We start from the raw sequence: 19621 nt of genomic DNA on the forward strand, positions 1-19621 counted from the left end.
GAAAGATAGGAAAGCCCCCATACATGCTAGAATTAAAGGTGCTCGTAATGACCGATTTCTGGTTAATTTTGATTCCGAGTTGCGCAATTTTGATTCGATCCTAATCATAATTTCGAATGGAAGTGGATTTCTGATTCGAGTCCGTTAACAAGTCAAAATAAGCTTGATTAAGCAAAATTACTGTTGAATTACGCTCCTGGCTGCGACTTTGCAAACAAGAACGCGCGTCGCTGGGTAGCGCCTGCGGAGTCAGGCCTCCCACGGCCACCCCAACCAGGAAGTGAGTTCGGGGGTTGCTAGGCTGTACTGCAGGGGGATGGAGGAGAACGGGGGGAACGTTGGGCATGAGGAGAGCTTACTAAAACATGCTGCTCCGCATTTTTTATTTCAGTTTGCACCAGGGACGGATCTAGGGGGGGGGGGGGCAAGCGGGTATCTTGCCCCAGGCGCAGTTTGTTGAATTCTTAAAAAGGCGGCAAAATGAATGGCAGTCTAGGCGCCAAAACCGGACCTTTAGGCACCAAAACCTGACCTTGCCCAAGGCGCAACTTGGTCTTGAGCCATCCCTGGTTTGCACTAAGGTATCCTTTAAAGTGTACATGAGATGGGGGAACAATTTATTGTACTTACCTGGGGCTTCTTCCAGCCCCCATAGCCTTACAGGAACATCAGAAATCAGAATTTCCATGCAGATTTCTGCCCATCCCGACTAACTACCCCCTCCAATGCCTAACCCTAACCACCCCTCTCTGCTGATGCCTAACCCCCCCCCCCCCCCCGATGCCCAAACCCTAAAAATCCCTCTGAGGCCTAACCTTAACCCCCCCCCTCCAATGCTTAACCCTAACACCCTACTCCCAGTCCGTGGCCTAACCCTAAATAAAACCCTATGATGCCCAACCCTAAAATACCCCCATCCGATGTCTATCTATATAACCCCCCCACCCCTCATGGTTAGACCTAAAAAAAACTTCTGGTGCCTAACCCTAAAAAACCTCTGATACCTAACCCTAACTACCTCCCCCTCCCCCAATATAGTAGCCTAAAACCCCACCTCCGATGTTTAACTCTAGATGGCTATATTAATAGCCATAATTAGCAGCCACTACTATTCATTTGGGCGCTGAAGGTGACCCATAAAATAGCGAGCGGCTCCGGCCTCAAATTAATTACTTTGCATTAAATTACACTTAATGCATCTACTAAGTCAGCGTTTTTCAACCAGTGTGCCGCAGCACACTAGTGTGCCGCGGCATGTTGCCTGGTGTGCCGTCCTCTTCCCCCCCCCCCCTCCCGCACGTCCCCGCGGCCGCCGCTGCTATTACCTTAGCAGCGGCCGCTCTCCCCTCTCCAGCGCATGTGTTTATTTAAGGCAAGCAGCGTATCTCCCGGCTGCTCTGTGATGCGCAGGAATCAGGGCTCGGTCACCATAGTAACGGCGATACATATCGCCGCTACAGGAAGCCGCTGCCCTGCTTCCTGTCGCATCACAGAGCAGCCGGGAGATACGCTGCTTGCCTTAAATAAACACATGCGCTGGAGAGGGGAGAGCGGCCGCTGTTAACAGCGGCGGGGACGGGCGGGGGGCACCACCTACCCATACTGGGGCACTATTCTGGGGCACTATACTAGCTATACTGTGGCACTATACTGGCTATACTGGGGCACTATTCTGGCTATACTGGGGCACTATTCTGGCTATACTGGGGGCACTATTCTGGCTATACTGGGGGCACTATTCTGGCTATACTGGGGGCACTATTCTGGCTATACTGGGGCACTATTCTGGCTATACTGGGGCACTATACTGGCTATACTGGGGCACTATACTGGGGCACTATACTGGGGGCACTATACTGGCTATACTGGGACACTATACTGGCTATACTGGGGGCACTATACTGTCTATACTGGGGCACTATACTAGCTATACTGAGGCAACTAAACTCCCTCCTACACTGGGGCAACTATGCTATCTATGCAGCCGCACCCCAGCCCCCCCATAGCCTGCTGCGCACGGCACTGTCCACTAGGTCGCGCAAACACCCCCCACCCCCGCCGTTCCCCGGAGAAAAATTTGGTCAGAAAGTGTTCCCCGGGCCGGAAAAGGTTGGGAACCACTGTACTAAGTTACAATTTTTCTGTAGAACTAACCTCATGTGACTTGAGATCATCCTGTCTCCAGTAACACAGCTCATAATGATATTTAAAATATTTGCTAATGTCTGTTAATGGAACTGCATTCTTGACACTGGCAATAAAAATTTCTCCTTTCTTCGTTTCGTTGATAGTCAGGATACTGGAATTGGCTGGAAGACTAACTGGGAGAAAAGCATGACAGTGGTTAATAAGTTATCTTTCCCTACAGAACAAGAGCATACATAGGTCGTCAAATCATTACGGTATTACTGAGATGTATAGGCAAAATAGTGGAGGAGGTAGCTGTGCAGAGCGCAAAAGGTCCACTATAGGGAGATTATATATGTGTGTGTGTGTGTGTGTGTGTGTGTGTGTGTGTGTGTGTGTGTGTGTGTGTGTGTGTATATATATATATATTGGGATGCGAAAGTTTGGGCAACTCGTTAGTCGTCACGATTTTCCTGTATAAATCGTTGGTTGTTACGATGAAAAATGTCAGTTAGATATATAATGTAGGAGACACGCACAATGATATGTGAAATGAAATATGTGATAAGTGAAATGAAGTTTATTGGATTTACAGAAAGTGTGCAATAATTGTTTAAACATAATTAGGCAGGTGCATAAATGTGGGCACTGCTGTCATTTTATTGATTCCAAAACCTTTAGAACTAATTATTGGAACTCAAATTGGCTTGGTAAGCTCAGTGATCCCTGACCTACATACACCACAAAAAAGAAATGAAATCAATATTTAGTAGATCCTTCTTTTGCAGAAATTACAGCCTCTAAACACTTCCTGTAGGTTCCAATGAAAGTCTGGATTCTGGTTGAAGGTATTTTGGACAATTCCTCTTTACAAAACATCTCTAGTTCATTCAGGTTTGATGGCTTCCAAGAATGGACAGCTCTTTAACTCACACCTCAGATTTTCAATTATATTCAGGTCTGGGGACTGAGATGGCCATTCCAGAACGTTGTACTTGTTCCTCTACATGAATGCCCTAGTGGATTTTGAGCAGTGTTTAGGGTCATTGTCTTGTTGAAAGACCCAGCCCCGACACAGCTTCAGCTTTGTCACTGATTCCTGGACATTGGTCTCCAGAATTTGCTGATACTCAGTAGAATACATGCATTCCCTCAACTTTGACAAGATTCACAGTCCCTGCACTGGCCCCACAGCATGATGGAACCACCACCATATTTTACTGGAGGTAGCAGGTGTTTTTCTTGGAATGCTGTGGTGTTTTTCCTCCATGCATAACGCCCGTTGTTATGCCCAAATAACTCACTTTTAGTTTCATCAGTCCACAGCACCTTATTCCAAAATGAAGCTGGCTTGTCCAAATGTGCTTTAGCATACCTCAAGTTTGTGCTGTGGGCGGAGAAAAGGCTTCCTCTGCATCACTCTCGCAAACAGCATCTCCTTATGTAAAGTGTGCCAAATGGTTGAACGATGCACAGTGACTCCATCTGCAGTGGAGATGGCTCGAACCTCCGGTTTTCGGTTCGCGAACCTCGAACGCGAACCTCTGCAAAAAGTGCAGTTCTCGTGAACTTTTCAAACCGCAATAGACTTCAATGGGGAGGCGAACTTTGAAAACTAGAAACATTTATGCTGGCCACAAAAGTGATGGAAAAGATGTTGCAAGGGGTCTAACATCTGAGGTTTTGCATGGCGGAGTGGGATACACGCCAAAAGTCCCGGGGAAAAATCTGTTTCAGAAATCACATTGCATGCTAAATTGGAGGCCTAAAGTGCTTTAAAACATCTTGCATGTGGCCGTGCTGGACTGGTGCGCACCATGGCGAGATTGCTCTTCCTGATTGGCTACCCTGTGTCTGCTGACTGTAATGTAGAGAGTCAAAGTTGACCCTAATGATGTCGTATAGGGGGCGGGTCGAACTCGCATATAGTTCGTGGTTCACCCCGAATGCGAACCACCGAAGTTTGCGCAAATAAGTTCGCGTGCGAACCGTTCGGACCATATCTAATCTGCAGCAAGATGATGTTGTAGGTCTTTGGTGCCGGTCTGTGGGTTGACTCTGACTGTTCTCACCAATCGTTACTTATGTTTATCTGAGATTTCTCTTGATCTGCCACTTCGAGCCTTAACTTGAACTGAGCCTGTGGTCTTCCATTTCCTCACAATGTTCCTAAATGTGGAAACAGACAGCTGAAATTTCTGAGACAGCTTTGTCTTCAGGTCATTTGAGAGTTGTTTTGAGACCCCTACTCTTCAGGCTAGGTTCACAGTGCTCAGTGGCGTTGCAGAAAAATTCTGCATGTCAACTTACTGCCCATATAATTCTATGGGGCTGTTCACAGTCATGGGTTGCGTTATTCTAACTCACTTCATGCAGGCTTTGCATTAAAGTCTATGTCCAGTCTCAGTTGCAATTCACACACATTTTAACACGTGTGTTATGCAACTGACCACTGTGAATCCAGCCTAAGAGAAAATTTAAAGAGGAGGGTAACTCACAAAGGATCCCCTTAAATACTCTTTCTCATAATTTAATTCAACTGTGTATGTAGGTCAGGGATCACTGAGCTTACCAAGCCAATTTGAGTTCCAATAATTAGTTCTAAAGGTTTTGGAATCAATAAAATGACAGCAGTGCCCACATTTATGCATCTGCCTAATTGTATTGAAACAATTATTGCACACTTTCTGTAAATCCAATAAACTTCATTTCACTTCTCAAATATCACTGTGCGTGTCTCCTATATGATATACAGTATTTAACTGACATTTTTATCATAACAACTAGTAACAACCAACGATTTATACAGGAAAATCTTGACTATTAACAATGTTGCCCAAACGTTCGCATCCCACTGTGTGTGTATGTATATATATATATATATATATATATATATATATATATATAATTTTTTTTTCACCTAAAGGATTATTAGGAACACTATACTAATACGGTGTTTGACCCCCCCTTTCGCCTTAAGAGCTGCTTTAGTTCTACATGGCATTGATTAAACAAGGTGCTGAAAGCATTCTTTAGAAATGTTGGCCCATATTGATATTAGCATGTTACAGTTGATGGAGATTTGTGGGATGCACATCCAGGGCACGAAGCTCCCATTCCATCACATCCCAAAGATGCTCTATTGGGTTGAGATCTGGTGAGTAGCATGCATCGTTTAAAAACTATAATGGCCGAAAACTGAAAAATAATGATTTTTTTCCCAAATGTTTTCTTATTTTCCCATTAAAACACATTTAGAATAAAATAATTCTTGGCATAATGTCCCACCTAAAGAAAGCCTAATTGATGGTGAAAAAAACAAGATATAGTTCATTTCATTGCGATAAGTAATGATAAAGTTATAGACGAATGAATGGAAGGAGCGCTGAAAGGTGAAAATTGCTCGGATGCTGAAGGGGTAAAACCCCTCAGTTGTAAAGTGGTTAAGGTGGCCACACACCATACAATTTTTTGAATATCTGTTCAATTCAAGAATAGCAATCAATTTTTCTGACTAATTGCAACAATTCAAAAATCTGACCAATGTACCGCACATCTATGTGTTCTATTGTTCTATTGAAAGCTCAGAAAAAAAATGATTGGAACTGAACATCAAGTAATTGACAATCCATTACACACCATACAATTCTTGATAAAGTTGGTCTGAAATTGCCAACATGTCCAATCTCCAAAAATTAAAAAAACAAAAAAACAAGAAATTAAAAAAGAAATGCTCTCGATTTTTCAGGACAACCGATCAAAATGATTGATTTGGTGAAAAATTGGATCTTTTACTTGTATGGTGTGTGGCCACAGCATACAATTTTTTTAAATTTTGATTTGATTCGAACATTCCAATCCAATTTTCTGATTGATCGGAAATTTTGATCAGAAAATTTGCAGCACCACACATGTATGTTTGAGATTGCCGCAATGTCAGGGTAAAAGATTGTAAACTCCGAAAATATTGGTTGGTTAGAAAAATCAAGCGAAAAATTTACTAAATAGCTATATACATTTGTTTCTGGTTGAATATAATTTCACAAACCATCACACACCATACAATCTATATATATAAAATCGGATGTACATGTGTGTGTGTGTGTGTGTGTATGTATGTATGTGCCGCGATCACGCAAAAACGGTTTGACCGATTTGAACGAAACTTGGTATACAGATCCCTTACTACCTGGGATGATATGTTCGGTGGGTCTTGCATCCCCCCTGCTTACCTGGGCGGAGCTACAAACAACAAATTAGATTTCACCCATTCATGTCAATGTAAAAAATGGAAAAGGCTGCCATTCTCACAGTAATCAAGCTAGAGTCCCCACACTTGGCACAGTTGGTCACTTGGTGACTGAGGTTCCAAATCCAGAAAAAGTGGGCGGAGCATAAAACAGCCAATCAAATTTCAGCCATTCATTTTTAATGGGAAAATGTAAACTGCAGCCATTCTTAGACTGGTAATCGCAGGGTTCTCAAACTTGGCACACTTGGTCACTGGGTGAATGAGATTAGGATTTAGGAAAGTGGGTGGAGCCTACAACAGCCAATTAAAATTCACCTATTGATTTTTAAGGGGAATATTCAAACTGCTGCCATTCTTACACTGTTAATGGCAGAGGCTTCAAACTTGCTACAGTTGGTCACCGGGTGACTGGGGTCCAAATTCAATAATGGGGCGGGGCTACAAACAGCCAATAAGATTTCCTTGGTGGTTAAACTGCTTCCATTCACACATTTTTGATGCCAGGAACCTGAAAGCTCACAAACTTGGTCATTGAGTGAGACTGTGCGTCAAGGTTACAAAAGGTGGGCGGAGCCAGAAACAGATTTCACAAGGAAAATATAACTTGCAGCCACTCGTATGATGGCCACTAATGATCCAACCTCTCTCATCCAATCTTACCATTTCTATGTAATATAATGGACTCTCTAAATTATTCATTCAATATATTTACTCAATTTACCTTTATACTACATAGATTTGGTAAGATTGGATGAAAAAGATTGGATCATTAGTGGCCACCATTACACTGTTAATGGCAGGGTTGTCAAACTTTGCACAGTTGGTCACTGGGTGACTGGAATTAATATTCAGGAAAATGGGTGGAGCCTACAACAGCCAATCAAAATTCATCTGTTGCTTTTCAAGGGGAATATTTCAATTGCTGCCATTCTTACACTGTCCATAGCAGGTGCCTCAAACCTGGCACAGTTGGTCAGTGGGTAACTGGGGTTCAAATTCAGAAAGGGAGCGGAGCCACAAACAGCAAATCAGATTTGTTTAATTTCAATGGGAATATACAAATTATTGATACCAAGGACCCCAAAGCTTACAAACTTGGTCATTGAGTGTTTGTGTGTTAGGGTTAGGAAAAGTGGATGGAGCCAACACCAGCCAAATACATACCCGCGCAACGCCGGGTCATCAGCTAGTTCTTGATAAAATTGGTTTGAATTTTCCAATAAGTCCAATCGTAAAAAAAAAAATAGAAAAACATTTGAAATTCGATCGGATTTCTTGATTGAAAAGAAAAAAAGCTTTCTGATTGTATTTATCAAATTGGTGTAAAATTGGATCTTTTAATTGTATGGTGTGTGGCCACTTTTAGATTTCTTTTAATTGCTGACTGCAGTCCTTTACTACAGAGCAGTAGGCAATTAAAAACAAAAAAAGCAGGCCAACCAGTAGAAGGTCAAATGAGAAACGGAGGTATCTGGGATCTCTTTTTCTATGCCAGTACTATCAGAGATTTAATAGCACACTTGACAGAAAAGTTGGAGAATCTTGCAACCAATCACAATCCTACAATAAGTCCCTTTTGGAAAATAAGAGGATTATGGAAACAGAGGTACAGTTTAATGTTCACTAACATTTATAAATTCTTTATACCAATAGATAAGCAGCAACATTGTGTTATCATTACTCACTGTTCGAACACAGTATGTAGATTTTATAGGAATCTTCAACTTTTCTTGGACTTATATGGATGGTCTTTAACACAGCCAAAGCCGATGTGTTCACCTGGCCATCAATGGTGCACTGACAGAAGAGATATGGTGGATTGCCCTCCTGGCATGTGGGAAAACATTGTTCATCACTGTGCAAAAAGAAAATTCATCAACATCAAAAACAACATATAATTATTAGGTAATGCCCAGAGGTGTTGATCCAGGGATTTTGTCTGATTATCACCTGGACCGGGAAGGAATTTTTTTCCATTTTGGGGTTAATTGGACCATGCCTTGAAAGGGTTTTTCGCCTTCCTCTGGATCAACAGGGATAGGTGAGGGTGCAAGCTGGTGTTGTACTTTATTTTCTAGTTGAACTAGATGGACATAAGTCTTTTTTTTTTTCAATCCAAATAACTAACTATGTAACATTCATGGCAAAATTGAATTACAATTTCTGCTTGATGGTAAAACATTTTCGAACTCGGGGGACCCTTTTGCAGAGAAAATGGGGAGTTCTCATGAAAACAATTCAAACAAAAACCTTTTGTTTACATGTCTCTAGCTCCTCTTAGTAGATATTGATCTTTTACAGTGTTGATACATGGGGTGGGGGGAGGGGGGTTTGTTGGAGGTGCCCAGGTAAAGTAGCTATCCTCTATATAAGTACAAGATCATAATAAAAAAAAACCCATAATAATAAAAATGTTTTTTTGAGGTGTCTTCCCTCTCAAGATGTATGACATCGATATAATGGACCAGATTTTTATTGTAGCATGATTGTACAGACAACAACGCATTTCCCAGGTATCTGCCCGCTTCCTCAGGCCACTTACAAAGAAAAAAAGTGCCTTTGCTATAGCATTATATCGATGGAGCGTGGGTGTCTTATATTATTATACTTTTTTTTATTATGATCTTGTACTTACATAGAGGATATCTACTATACCTGGGCTCCTCCAAGGACCCTGCCTCTCCCAATATATCTATGTAATTACACATTTACACTTGTGGTTTAGCCTTTATACTTGTGGTTTTTCTCCAACTGTGAAGGTCTTGAGGAGAGTGACCAACCAGTTCTTGGAGGACGTGGGAACAGTTAATTCCCCATAGGCACATACAGTGGTGACAAGAATTTTCAACCCAATCATGTGAGTATTTATTACTCACAATTCTGTCACTAAAAATCTTTTAACGATACTACACCATTTGGCTCCTGGTTCTCCGTTACTTTATAGGCAATTGGAGTTCCTCTGACAAGGAAACCTCGGAAGCCTATTACCATTCTACATTTTTTAATGTTGAGTCTCTCAGTAGTAGCAGTCCAGTGTTGTACCGTGTTAGCCATCGGTAAAGCAAGAAGTTTTGAATCAGGATGATACCATTCATTGGCTAACTATTTTTAAGTTAGCTGATTTGGGTGCCACGCGGTGGCCAGGGTATGGGCTTCATCCCCATAGGCCATAATGTGAATTACGGCTATAGCAGTGAACACTGACTAATTTGGGTTCCGGCACTAGGCGGACCCCAAAATAAGGTTAAAAATGGCACTGGAGCCCAAATAACAAGGGCAGATAAATAATTAGGTAGTCAGTAGGAGAATGGATAATGACAAGGGCCGGAGTATAGTTAGATCAGAGTGAGCTGTCTTTTGGCTTCACGCCGGCGCCCAAATTTACCTGCGCCATTTTTGATTGTAGGCTGGACAGCACTGCTTCAGTGCTTAGTAGCTGTAGCTGCTGCCTGATGTTATTAGGGAATGTAAATGGTGGATGAGATAGTATTACATTAGAGTTGACACTAATTAAATTAAATTGGAGTTGACACTATGACTCTATGGACACTGAGTTTTCCCTGGACTTCCATGGTTCCACCAGGGAGACAAGGGAAGGGGTGTGAACATTGGTGGAGGGGCATCACATTTTCACTGGGGGGGGCCTCATGAATTGTAGGTACACCACTGCCTGCAAGTTCTACCCTGTGCCAGAACTTTGTGATGTGTACTCCCCCTCTTGGTGTCGCATGGGGAGTTGGGGGTTCCGGGCGGTGGTAAAGCCCTGGGGTCCCCGTCTGCCATGTGCAGTGTGCACCAGTTACATTTCTTTTTTGCAGCTTCCAGTATGCACAATCGGGTAAGCGGTTAGGGAGGGGGGGGGGGGGCATGAGAGGGTATACCTGCCCGTGGTGCCCCCTACTTGTGACATAGTCTACGATTATGTCTGACCGAACCCTCTCTCCTGAATTTTGCCAGACGTATGCAATTCCTGCTAGATTGGGTACTGCAGACACGGGTGTATACCATTGCATTTGATTGGGTGACGGGCTGTTTGTGGACCATGTAAAACGCTGGCTGGGAGTGATCATTTGTTTCTCTAAGATGTTCTAAGATGGAGGAAGTGTGGGTGAGAGTTCACTGTTTCTATTTTCAGCTGTCAAAAAAACAAACATAACATAAAAAAATAAGTGGAGAGTAAAAATCCAGCCAAAATGTTTCCAGTTCCAGTTTATCAAGGCCTGCTTGTGCTGATGGACCTTGTGTTTGTTTGCACAAAAGTGTAGAGCCATGTCTCTCTTGCAATGAGCAGGTGCACAGCTGCGCCAGTCAAATAAAGATGCCTGGAAATTTGGAAGCCAGTAATGCCGATAGTAAAATATCGGTATTATATACTGATATTTTACTATGGCCAAACCTAACCCACACAGAACCCTCCCCCCGACGACTAACCCTTAACCCCCCACCACACAAACTACCTACCTAACGCCTAACCCTTAACCCTTCCCCGTGAACAAACCTCCTACCTAACGCCTAACCCTTAACCCTTCCCCCGAACAAACTACCAACCTAACGCCTAACCCTTAACCCTTCCCCCTGAACAAACTACCTACCTAATGCCTAACCCTTAACCCTTCCCCCTGAACAAACTACCTACCTAACGCCTAACACTTAACCCTTCCCCCTGAACAAACTACCTACCTAACGCCTAACTCTTAAACCCCCAGCCCCCGCACAAGCGACCTACCTAATGCCTAAACCCCCCGCACACTAGCTACCCAAAGGAGCAATATCGTGAAAAATCACATTATTCAAATACATGCAATGACATACACATAAGAAGTAAGTTTCTTCCAGAGTAAAATGAGCCATAAATTACTTTTCTCCTATGTTGCTGTCACTAGCATTAGGTAGTAAAAGTCTGACAGAACCAACAGGCTTTGGACTAGCCCATCTCCTTATGGGGGGTTCTCAGGGTTTTATTTATTTTCAAAAGCATTTAGCGAATGGTGGTTGCACCATACAACTGACAAAAAAGTGTGCAGTGAACAGGGAGGCTGGCCAGGATCTTTGTATAAATGCTTTTCAGGAAATCTCCTTATAGTGAATAAAGCCCATGCTAAGAAGCCCCCATGAAGAGATGGAGTAGACAAAACCTGTCGGTTCTGTCAGATTTCTACTACTTACTGTAAGCAACAGGAACATAGGAGAAAATTAATATAAGACTCATTTTACTCTGAAAAATCCTACTTCTTATTTGTAAGTGTTTCCATGCATTTAAAATTTTGCACTTTTTTGTGATAGTGGTCCTTTGTGGGCCTGTTTCAAATAGCCGTGGTGCGCTGCGATGATCGCATCACTTCTGCGGCAAAAAAAAAACCAGCAAGTTCTCGGGCACGGCATAGGCAATATATAGCGGGCACGATACCGTTATTTACAGGGCGCCAAATTTACGCTCCGGCGCCCAATTCTCAATATTTTGCATTGGCTCCTATGGTGGCGTCCGATTTGTCCTCTTGCCACATGCGCCCTTTTTTACTGTTTCAGCTCAGTTTCCATTTAAGAAGTTCCTCTGTATGCAGATCAGCCCACCCTCTATATGCTAGCGATGCATTGTGAGGTACTGCAGGGGTTTAACAAAGTACCCACTTGGAAATTCACCCTAAAGTTCACTTTTTCTATTTTCAGCTGTCAAATAAATAAATAAATAAATAACATAAAAAATAAGTATAAAGTGAAAATCCAGCCAAAACGTTTTCCAGTTTTGGCCCACTGTGGGTGCAGGCTTAGAGGCTTCTGCTTTTGTTGTTGCCTGATTTGGTAGAAATAGCCTTATTCCTTCTTCACAGACACTTGGTCCTGAGACAGAAAATGTGGTACAGAATTCACAGAAAGGAATGTCCACACTTTCCTGCTGGCTGCAAACATAACTACTGATCCAGCTATAACATGTTACTGAGAACACACCAGGTGTTGCATTGAAAGCTGAAGCTACATGATGAAGAGTATACTCTGTGAAGAAGGTTGGGTGGGCACTAGAAAACTGAGCAGACCGCTGGAGGTTTTGTGATGCTATGGCTGTGCCTCCAGACAGCAAAAAGATTCCCAGGCACCAGCCAAATCCAAGAGGAAAATCACCTTTATTTCATCTCCAGCAAAACAGATAAAAGTTGCATAATGAAAGGCTGTTTTGCAGATTAATTTTGTATGTAAGTGTTGGCATTAGTAATTGCGCCTGAATTTATGCGTAATTTTTCGCAACATATGGCAGTAAATAGCAAAGCCCCATATATGGTATTGCTACCAAAATATAAGGAGAATAGTAGGTACAAGTTAAAAAAAAAGAATTGTTCAAAAAGACCTTGTGGTTTTTGAGAAAATTGATTTTAAAAATACAAAAAATTTTCTGAGTTTAAAAACCATTTTTCTTTGTATTTTTAAAATCGATTTTCTCAAAAACTACAAGGTCTTTTTTTTACAATAATTTTTTTCACTTGTACCACTATTTACTTTAACATACAGTATGTAGCAATTTTGGTAGCAATAGTATGTATAGGGGCTTTGCTATTCACTGCCAATGTCGGCACAAAATTATGCCTAAATTATGCATAAATTCATGCGTAATTACAAATGATTATACAAAATCAACTGAATTAGCAATTCGTAATTACGTATAGGCGTATTTGCGAAAATGTACGCAAAATTTTGCGCAATCGTAATTAGCTGATTACAATCATCTTCGCTGGTAGGAGAAGAGCCCCTTGTCCATGGTATGGACAAGGTCATGGCTGCCCCTCTGTTCCAGAGCACCTCCACATCATGGACTATGCAGGCTGGTATAGCTCAGGGTGTGGAGCCCCACAGTTTCAGGCTCCGAATTCTGGCCATACCAGCCTGCATAGGTGAAAAGGGGATGAAGACAGGGCCAGATTTAGGCCAAGGCCGGATTTAGGCCATGGCCTTGGGCACCACATGAGCAAGGGCACCAAAGCAGCAGGCTGACTTATGCAAACTTGCAAATGCTGTAATGCAGCGAGATCAGGCAAGTGCCTGACCATGGTACACTGCTGTGGCCTCTGGCCTGTGCAGCAACCACCTTGCTCTCTGTGCACATTTGCATTGTGGCCGGCGGCTATGGACTTGGGCAGCATTGGAGATGGAAAGGAAAATAAAGCTTCTGCACTGGAGACACGTGGAGAAATGAGTGACAATGATGGCTGCTGCAGTGTGAAGGTGAGCTGGTTACCTATACTGAAAGGTGTGGGAAAAGGAGAAATTTAGGAAGTCATCTGGTAACCTATACTAGAGGGAAGGGGGGAGGGGTCATCTGGCTCCTTATACTGGAGGGGGGGGTCATCAGGCTACCTATACTAGAGGGAAGGGGGAGGGGTCATCTGGCTACCTATACTGAAGGGGGGCAGCTGGTGACAGCGGCCTTGGGCGGTAAAGAGTACAAATCCGGCCCTGGGTGAAGAGACTAGAAAGGGGGGACCTCACATGATTTTTTTTAATTAAATGTAAATAATAGCTATACTTGCCAGGTATCCTAAAAAAAAAGTAATATTGTGGCTGTACAGCAAACCCCCTACAAAAAATGCTACTTGCCCAGGAAATGTAATGCTGTTTCTGAGGATGTATGCACATTTACAACACTGATGGGTAGCTGACATTTACTGTAACTGCATTTAAAAACATGTTTCCTATCGTAACTTTAAAAACGATTTTCTTAACCACTCTGCGACGGCCTCACTCAGCATTGCATCCGCAGAGTGGCTCGGCTCCCCCAGGACCGCCTAACGTAGGATTGCGTCATCTCGCGATGCGCAAGATTTGCAAGGGACAAGCGCTTGTTCAAGCACCATTCCCTGCATAGGGAGAGAGGCGGCCGCAGCGGTGAGTTTGCCAGCCTGCGATCACGGCTGGCAAGCTTTTGATCGGAACTATGGGGGGGGGGGGAATAATGTAAACAGCGCTGTGGAACTCCTGAAGCGCTGTACAAGTGACAGGCTTATCACTTCACTGTCCCTCAGATCCGCTCACAATCTAATCCCTGCCGTAGTCCTATGCATTCCAGGCATAGGACAAAGCACCGATCGCTCCACAGCAACAAGTTAGGGGCAGGGAGAGGGGTTTACAGTAAACAGGGCTTTTTTTAAAAAAAACAAGATCATTTTTAATTGATTAAAAAAAACCTAACGATCGCAGGAGCGAACAGAGACCACCAAAAGAAAGGCCTCCTAATGACAAGAAAAGGAGGTAAGATACATTTGTGTGCTAAGTTGTATGGCTTTTCAACTTTGCAATTGAGCTAACAGGGATTCAACCATTGTGGGCTGAGCCCTACTCCAAATAGAATATAAGTAAACGGGGAAGTAGAGACCTGTTTAGAATTCAAAACACAAAAACATAGCCAAAGGCAAAGCAACCTCCCCTTGACTTGTTGTCAAAAATCAAAATATGGCGCTGAACAAATTTGTAACAAAATCTTTAATGACCAACAACCACTGGTTAAAAACAATTAAAAACAACAATACAGCATGGCCTCCCAGGCTCCAACTATCCCCAAATACAAATATATGGATAATAAGCACTTTGAATGTACAGCCCCATCTACACCATACAATGTTTTGTCCGATTTGATTCATTGATTTGATTCGATTCAATCCGACATGTTTGATCGGAATTCAATTCGATTCAATTTGCCATTGCAAAACAATGGCAAATTGAATCAAATCGAATCCCGATCAGACATGTTGGATTGAATTGAATTAAATCGGACAAAAAATTGTATGGTGTAGCTGGGGCTTAAATACTGTATGTCTCCTATTGCGCCAATCAAATATAGTGACACTACATGGTGTAAGCCCTGAAGTGCTTAAACTACAGGGTCTTTCTGAATTTTTTGCCCCTCGAACACACTATTCTCCACAACATACCCACAAATTTGATGATTATAGCATATGGGGGCTTACCTATTAACCACTGAAAGAGACATTGAAGCGGAAAAAAAAAATTATGATATGATGAATTGGTTGTGTAATACGGATAATTACTATAACATTGGTAGCAAAAAAAAATATTCTCATATTTTTTATTTTCAGTTTTACAGCTTTTTTTTATAACATCGCATCATTCTCTAATATCTGCAGTTTACACGCTACTCAGCATTCTAAATGTTTTTACAGAACAGGCAGTGAACTTTTGACCTGTCCTGAACTGTTCTCTGCAAAAGAAAAAAACAATACAGTTGAGATAAAAACCATCAGAAGTCGGAGCTCTCTGCGGCTTTGAAAGTCGTTGAGCTTAATGGCTATTTGCATAGATAACTACTGGAGTTTCTTTACTCTTCCTGTACTGGAAACAAATATTAGACTTATGTCTCTGCTCCTAATGCTTTATTTCTTAGCTGTACTACACATACAAATCATTCTATCATCATTTTTTTTTTTCGCTTCAGTGTCTCTTTAAGTTGACTCCATTGACTTCAGTGCAATTCATGAAACTGTTTTGGCGAATGTTTGCATAACCGCCCAAAATTTAAGGAAATTCTTACAAGATTGCCAGAGGCATTCTCACTCATCCCTATTCACCACTGCTAATCCAGCAACAGATCACCCAGTGTATGCCACTTACCGTTTATCTTTGCTATAGAAGAGCATAAAGTCAATGGATTCCGCGATCTCCTTTCTGACCTTCCAGGAACATATGATTCTGTTCCCATCAGTTTCATCACAGTGCAATTCCTGGGGTTTGGCTTCATCTCCTAGGAGTTGTAGATATAGAGAACATGTGTTATAAATGTGGTTTTTGTATATTTGACCTAACTGGGTTAGTGCACCATACATTGAGAACTGATTCCCACCATACAAATTCACAGCAAGTAGTGATAGTCGTTTCTAGGAGAACCCTTGGAGAAGCATGTGATTTGCAAAGCTTTGATTTGCTGTGAACACATCACACTTTAGCACATGATCATGACTAGCAAATTAGAGACTTATACATCTATCATCTGACCAAGCTGATCACATGCTTCTCTATGAGTTCTCCTAGACATAACTATCACTAATAGCAAGTTAATTTGTGTCCTATTAACGTCCTATTAGTTTGTAAGCAGTAATGGCAAATGATAACTATATTATTACTTTTCAGCACATCGAAGTAAAAAAAAAAAAAAAAAAAAAAAAAAGGAGCTCAGTTCCTTAAAAAGCTATTATAGCTTAAAGAAATTTCAGTTTAGCTTACCAGGGCTTCTTGCACGTAGGGCACGTGTATGTGCTTGGAGGGCGGAGCCAGCAGGGGACACTGACAGATATAGCATACTGCACGGGGCACCAGAGGGCTCATTTTACACTGGAGGGAGCAGCTCTGGGGGTTCTGTCACATTTGATGCTCATCTCAATACCTCACGCCAATACTGCCATACACAATAGAGCATGTCGGCCTTACATCTTGCAACAAGTCCGATAGGTACATGCAATCGATTTTGGCCCAAAATTGGTCCCATCATTGCCCGGGCATGATCTTGGCAGCACCGATTTTTATCCAATCCAATTGTAATAATTGAATCGGATGGTCGATTGGCCACCAAGTCGCCTAATGCATGACCACCTTTAGTGTTGACTGTGAGGAACAAGCACAATCCTTAGGGTGACATTGCAGGGAATGAGTGCTATACAAACACTTTGCTTGGGTGCTTTATCTATTTATTGATAGGAGAGGAGGGATGATGGCACAGTGCAGTGCCAGTGGGTGGGGTAAGGAGAGAAAAAAGCTGTTGTTTATTGGTGGATCTCTAAGTGGCCTCATGGGACCTCTATACATATGCCATGGCTAAGTTCCATCTAGCATGAGTACAAAGCTTTAGTCCTGCAAGCAAAGATACCTACAGTAGTTCCTCTATGTCATTTCACATCATAAAGGGTTTGTACCTAAAGGATTAAAGAGACTCTGTAACAAAATGTTCAGTCTTATTTCTTCTATCCTATAAGTTCCTATACCTGTTCTAATGTGGTCTGGATTACTGCAGCCTTTTCTAGTTGCACTGTCTCTGTAATATATCTAATCAATTTTTTTTTGTCAAGTTTTGTTGACCCAGGGAGGAATGGACTGCCTCTGTTGTGTACATATATATATACATCACTTCCTGGCTAGTGGCCATGTTATTTGTTTGTAAACACTGCCTAAAACTGGTGATTAATGGCAAAGAGGGATCCAGGAGATCACAGTGACTCGATTGGTATGTTTTTTTTATTGTACAAATCGAACATTACAGATTCTCTTCAATAGAATAAATTCTGGTAGTAAAAATCACCCTTTCATAAAACTTTCGTATACTTACTATCCTCAGGAGCATTAAGCCAGCGCTCCAAGCTTCTCTCTGGTAGAAAACCCATTTTGATGGAATCCATCCAAGTCGGGCTTTTCAAAGGTACTGTACACATCCAAGCCTGATGGGTGAATGAACTGCTTGCCAGTTTTGTCTTTTGACAGATAGATTCACTTAAAGAAATAACATCACATAGTCACTACAAGTAAAGTTCTGTGGAGGAAAAAACAAGACCAGGTCTTCAGGTTCAGGTCTGTACATAGCAAGGATTTGGCATGCAATTTGCAGCTTGCTTATTTTGTGACACTGATTTTCCATTTGAAAATAAATAGCAAAGAGATGTTAGGCTGGCAAGGCTGGATAAGGCCCGGTTCACACTTGCGGTGGCCCTCCGGAATCGCCGTGCCGGAGCCGCACCGCTTGCAGAACGGACGGAACGGACGCACGGCATAGCAATGAAAGCCTATGCGTCCGTTCACATGCGTCCGTTCTGCCGAACCGGAGCCGGACCGGATCCGGGCCGGATCCGGACTCCGGCCTCCGTTCCAACATGCGCTATTTTTTCATCCGGCTCCTCCGGCAGCCGTATCCGGGGCGGAGCCGGACTGCAGCATCCGGCCAATACAAACCAATGGGAACCGGAGAGCGCACAACACACAGGCTGAGAAATCCGGATGTTCTACCCCACTTCCTATGCGGATTGTTGCGGCGATATTGGATGGGGACACATGGGCAAGCATTTTGGAGTGGAGCAGCACAGCTGGATCCGGATCCGGAGATGTTGGCAGCATGTCGCAGGTGGAGGTGAGTGCTAAACAGCAGAGGGCCTGATTCCACAGGTCCCCCTTCTGCTGACCTCCCAGACCCCCAACTTTTTTTTTGTTTTTAACGTTTTTTTGCCAAACGGATCCGGATCGCATCCTGATGGACACCTGATGCAACCTGACCGGATCCGGATCGGATCCGGATCAGAACCGTACGGTTCCGATCCGGATCCGGTCCGGATCCGGTCAGGTCATCCGGTCCGTTTGGCAAACAACCGCAAGTGTGAACCGGGCCTAACACTGTAGGCACGTGCCTATAGGCACCTTATGTGGGAGAGAGACAGCCTCTCCTCCTCAGATCACTGACCTCAGGAGCTTACAGTCTAATCCAGGTATGAGCAAACTTGGCCCTCCAGCTGTTGAGGAACTACAAGTCCCACAATGCATTGCAGGAGTCTGACAGCCACAGTCATGACTCATAAAGGCAAATGCATTGTGGGATTTGTAGTTCCTTAACAGCTGGAGGGCCAAGTTTACCCATGCCTGGTTTAATCTTTGCTTCATATCACTGACCTCAGGCACTTACACCCTAATCCTTGTCTCATGTCACTTATGATGATGTGAAACAGCGAATAGAGTTAAAGATTCTTAAGACAGTTAGTGACATAAGGCAAGGATTAGAGTTCAGAATATATTTACTTGGGGGTGTGGTCTGTGTTCAGGGGTGGAGTTTAAGGCACCAGAACTCTTGTGCTTACAGGCCTCTCAGTTGTAAGTCCGGCCCTGTAGGCTGGGAAAACAAAACATAGATTTGGTCAATTATTTGTATCTACCAGCTATTGATTATTCACCATCCTGCCGCAGTGCCTTATTAGATATTAAATATGTGACCTAGCAACCTCCTCACCACTGCAGCTTTAAGCTTAGTACAGAGCTATGGAACCTCACTTTTGTGCTACCACTGCCTGTGCCAAACCACTCCCCCATCTCCTCTTAAAACTTAGCTTTGCTCAATTTCCAATAAGGTGCCCATTAAAGGGACTCCGAGCAGTAAATAAAAACAAAATCTGAACTTACCTGGGGCTTTCTCCATCCCACCATTGGTCGGGAGGTCCCTCGACATCCTTCTGGCTCCTCTCCCAGGCCCTGCTCAGAAATGTCTCTCGGCGGCTC

General features: G+C 42.9%; 1 protein-coding gene across 3 annotated transcripts in view; it reads right to left on the minus strand.

Annotated features, from left to right (window-relative positions):
* Positions 1-19621, minus strand: part of LOC137561016 (cytokine receptor common subunit beta-like) — a 127733-nt gene that overhangs the window by 25037 nt on the left and 83075 nt on the right. For all 3 annotated transcript variants that reach the window (XM_068272223.1, XM_068272225.1, XM_068272224.1), the window contains 4 exons: positions 17697-17857; positions 15992-16121; positions 8065-8234; positions 2155-2321 (listed from right to left, as the gene is read on the minus strand). In XM_068272223.1, the coding sequence (XP_068128324.1) occupies positions 2155-2321; positions 8065-8234; positions 15992-16121; positions 17697-17857 (628 nt within the window). The remainder of the gene's footprint in view (positions 1-2154; positions 2322-8064; positions 8235-15991; positions 16122-17696; positions 17858-19621) is intronic.

Source organism: Hyperolius riggenbachi, chromosome 3 (genome assembly GCF_040937935.1).
Source record: "Hyperolius riggenbachi isolate aHypRig1 chromosome 3, aHypRig1.pri, whole genome shotgun sequence".
NCBI lineage: Eukaryota > Metazoa > Chordata > Amphibia > Anura > Hyperoliidae > Hyperolius > Hyperolius riggenbachi.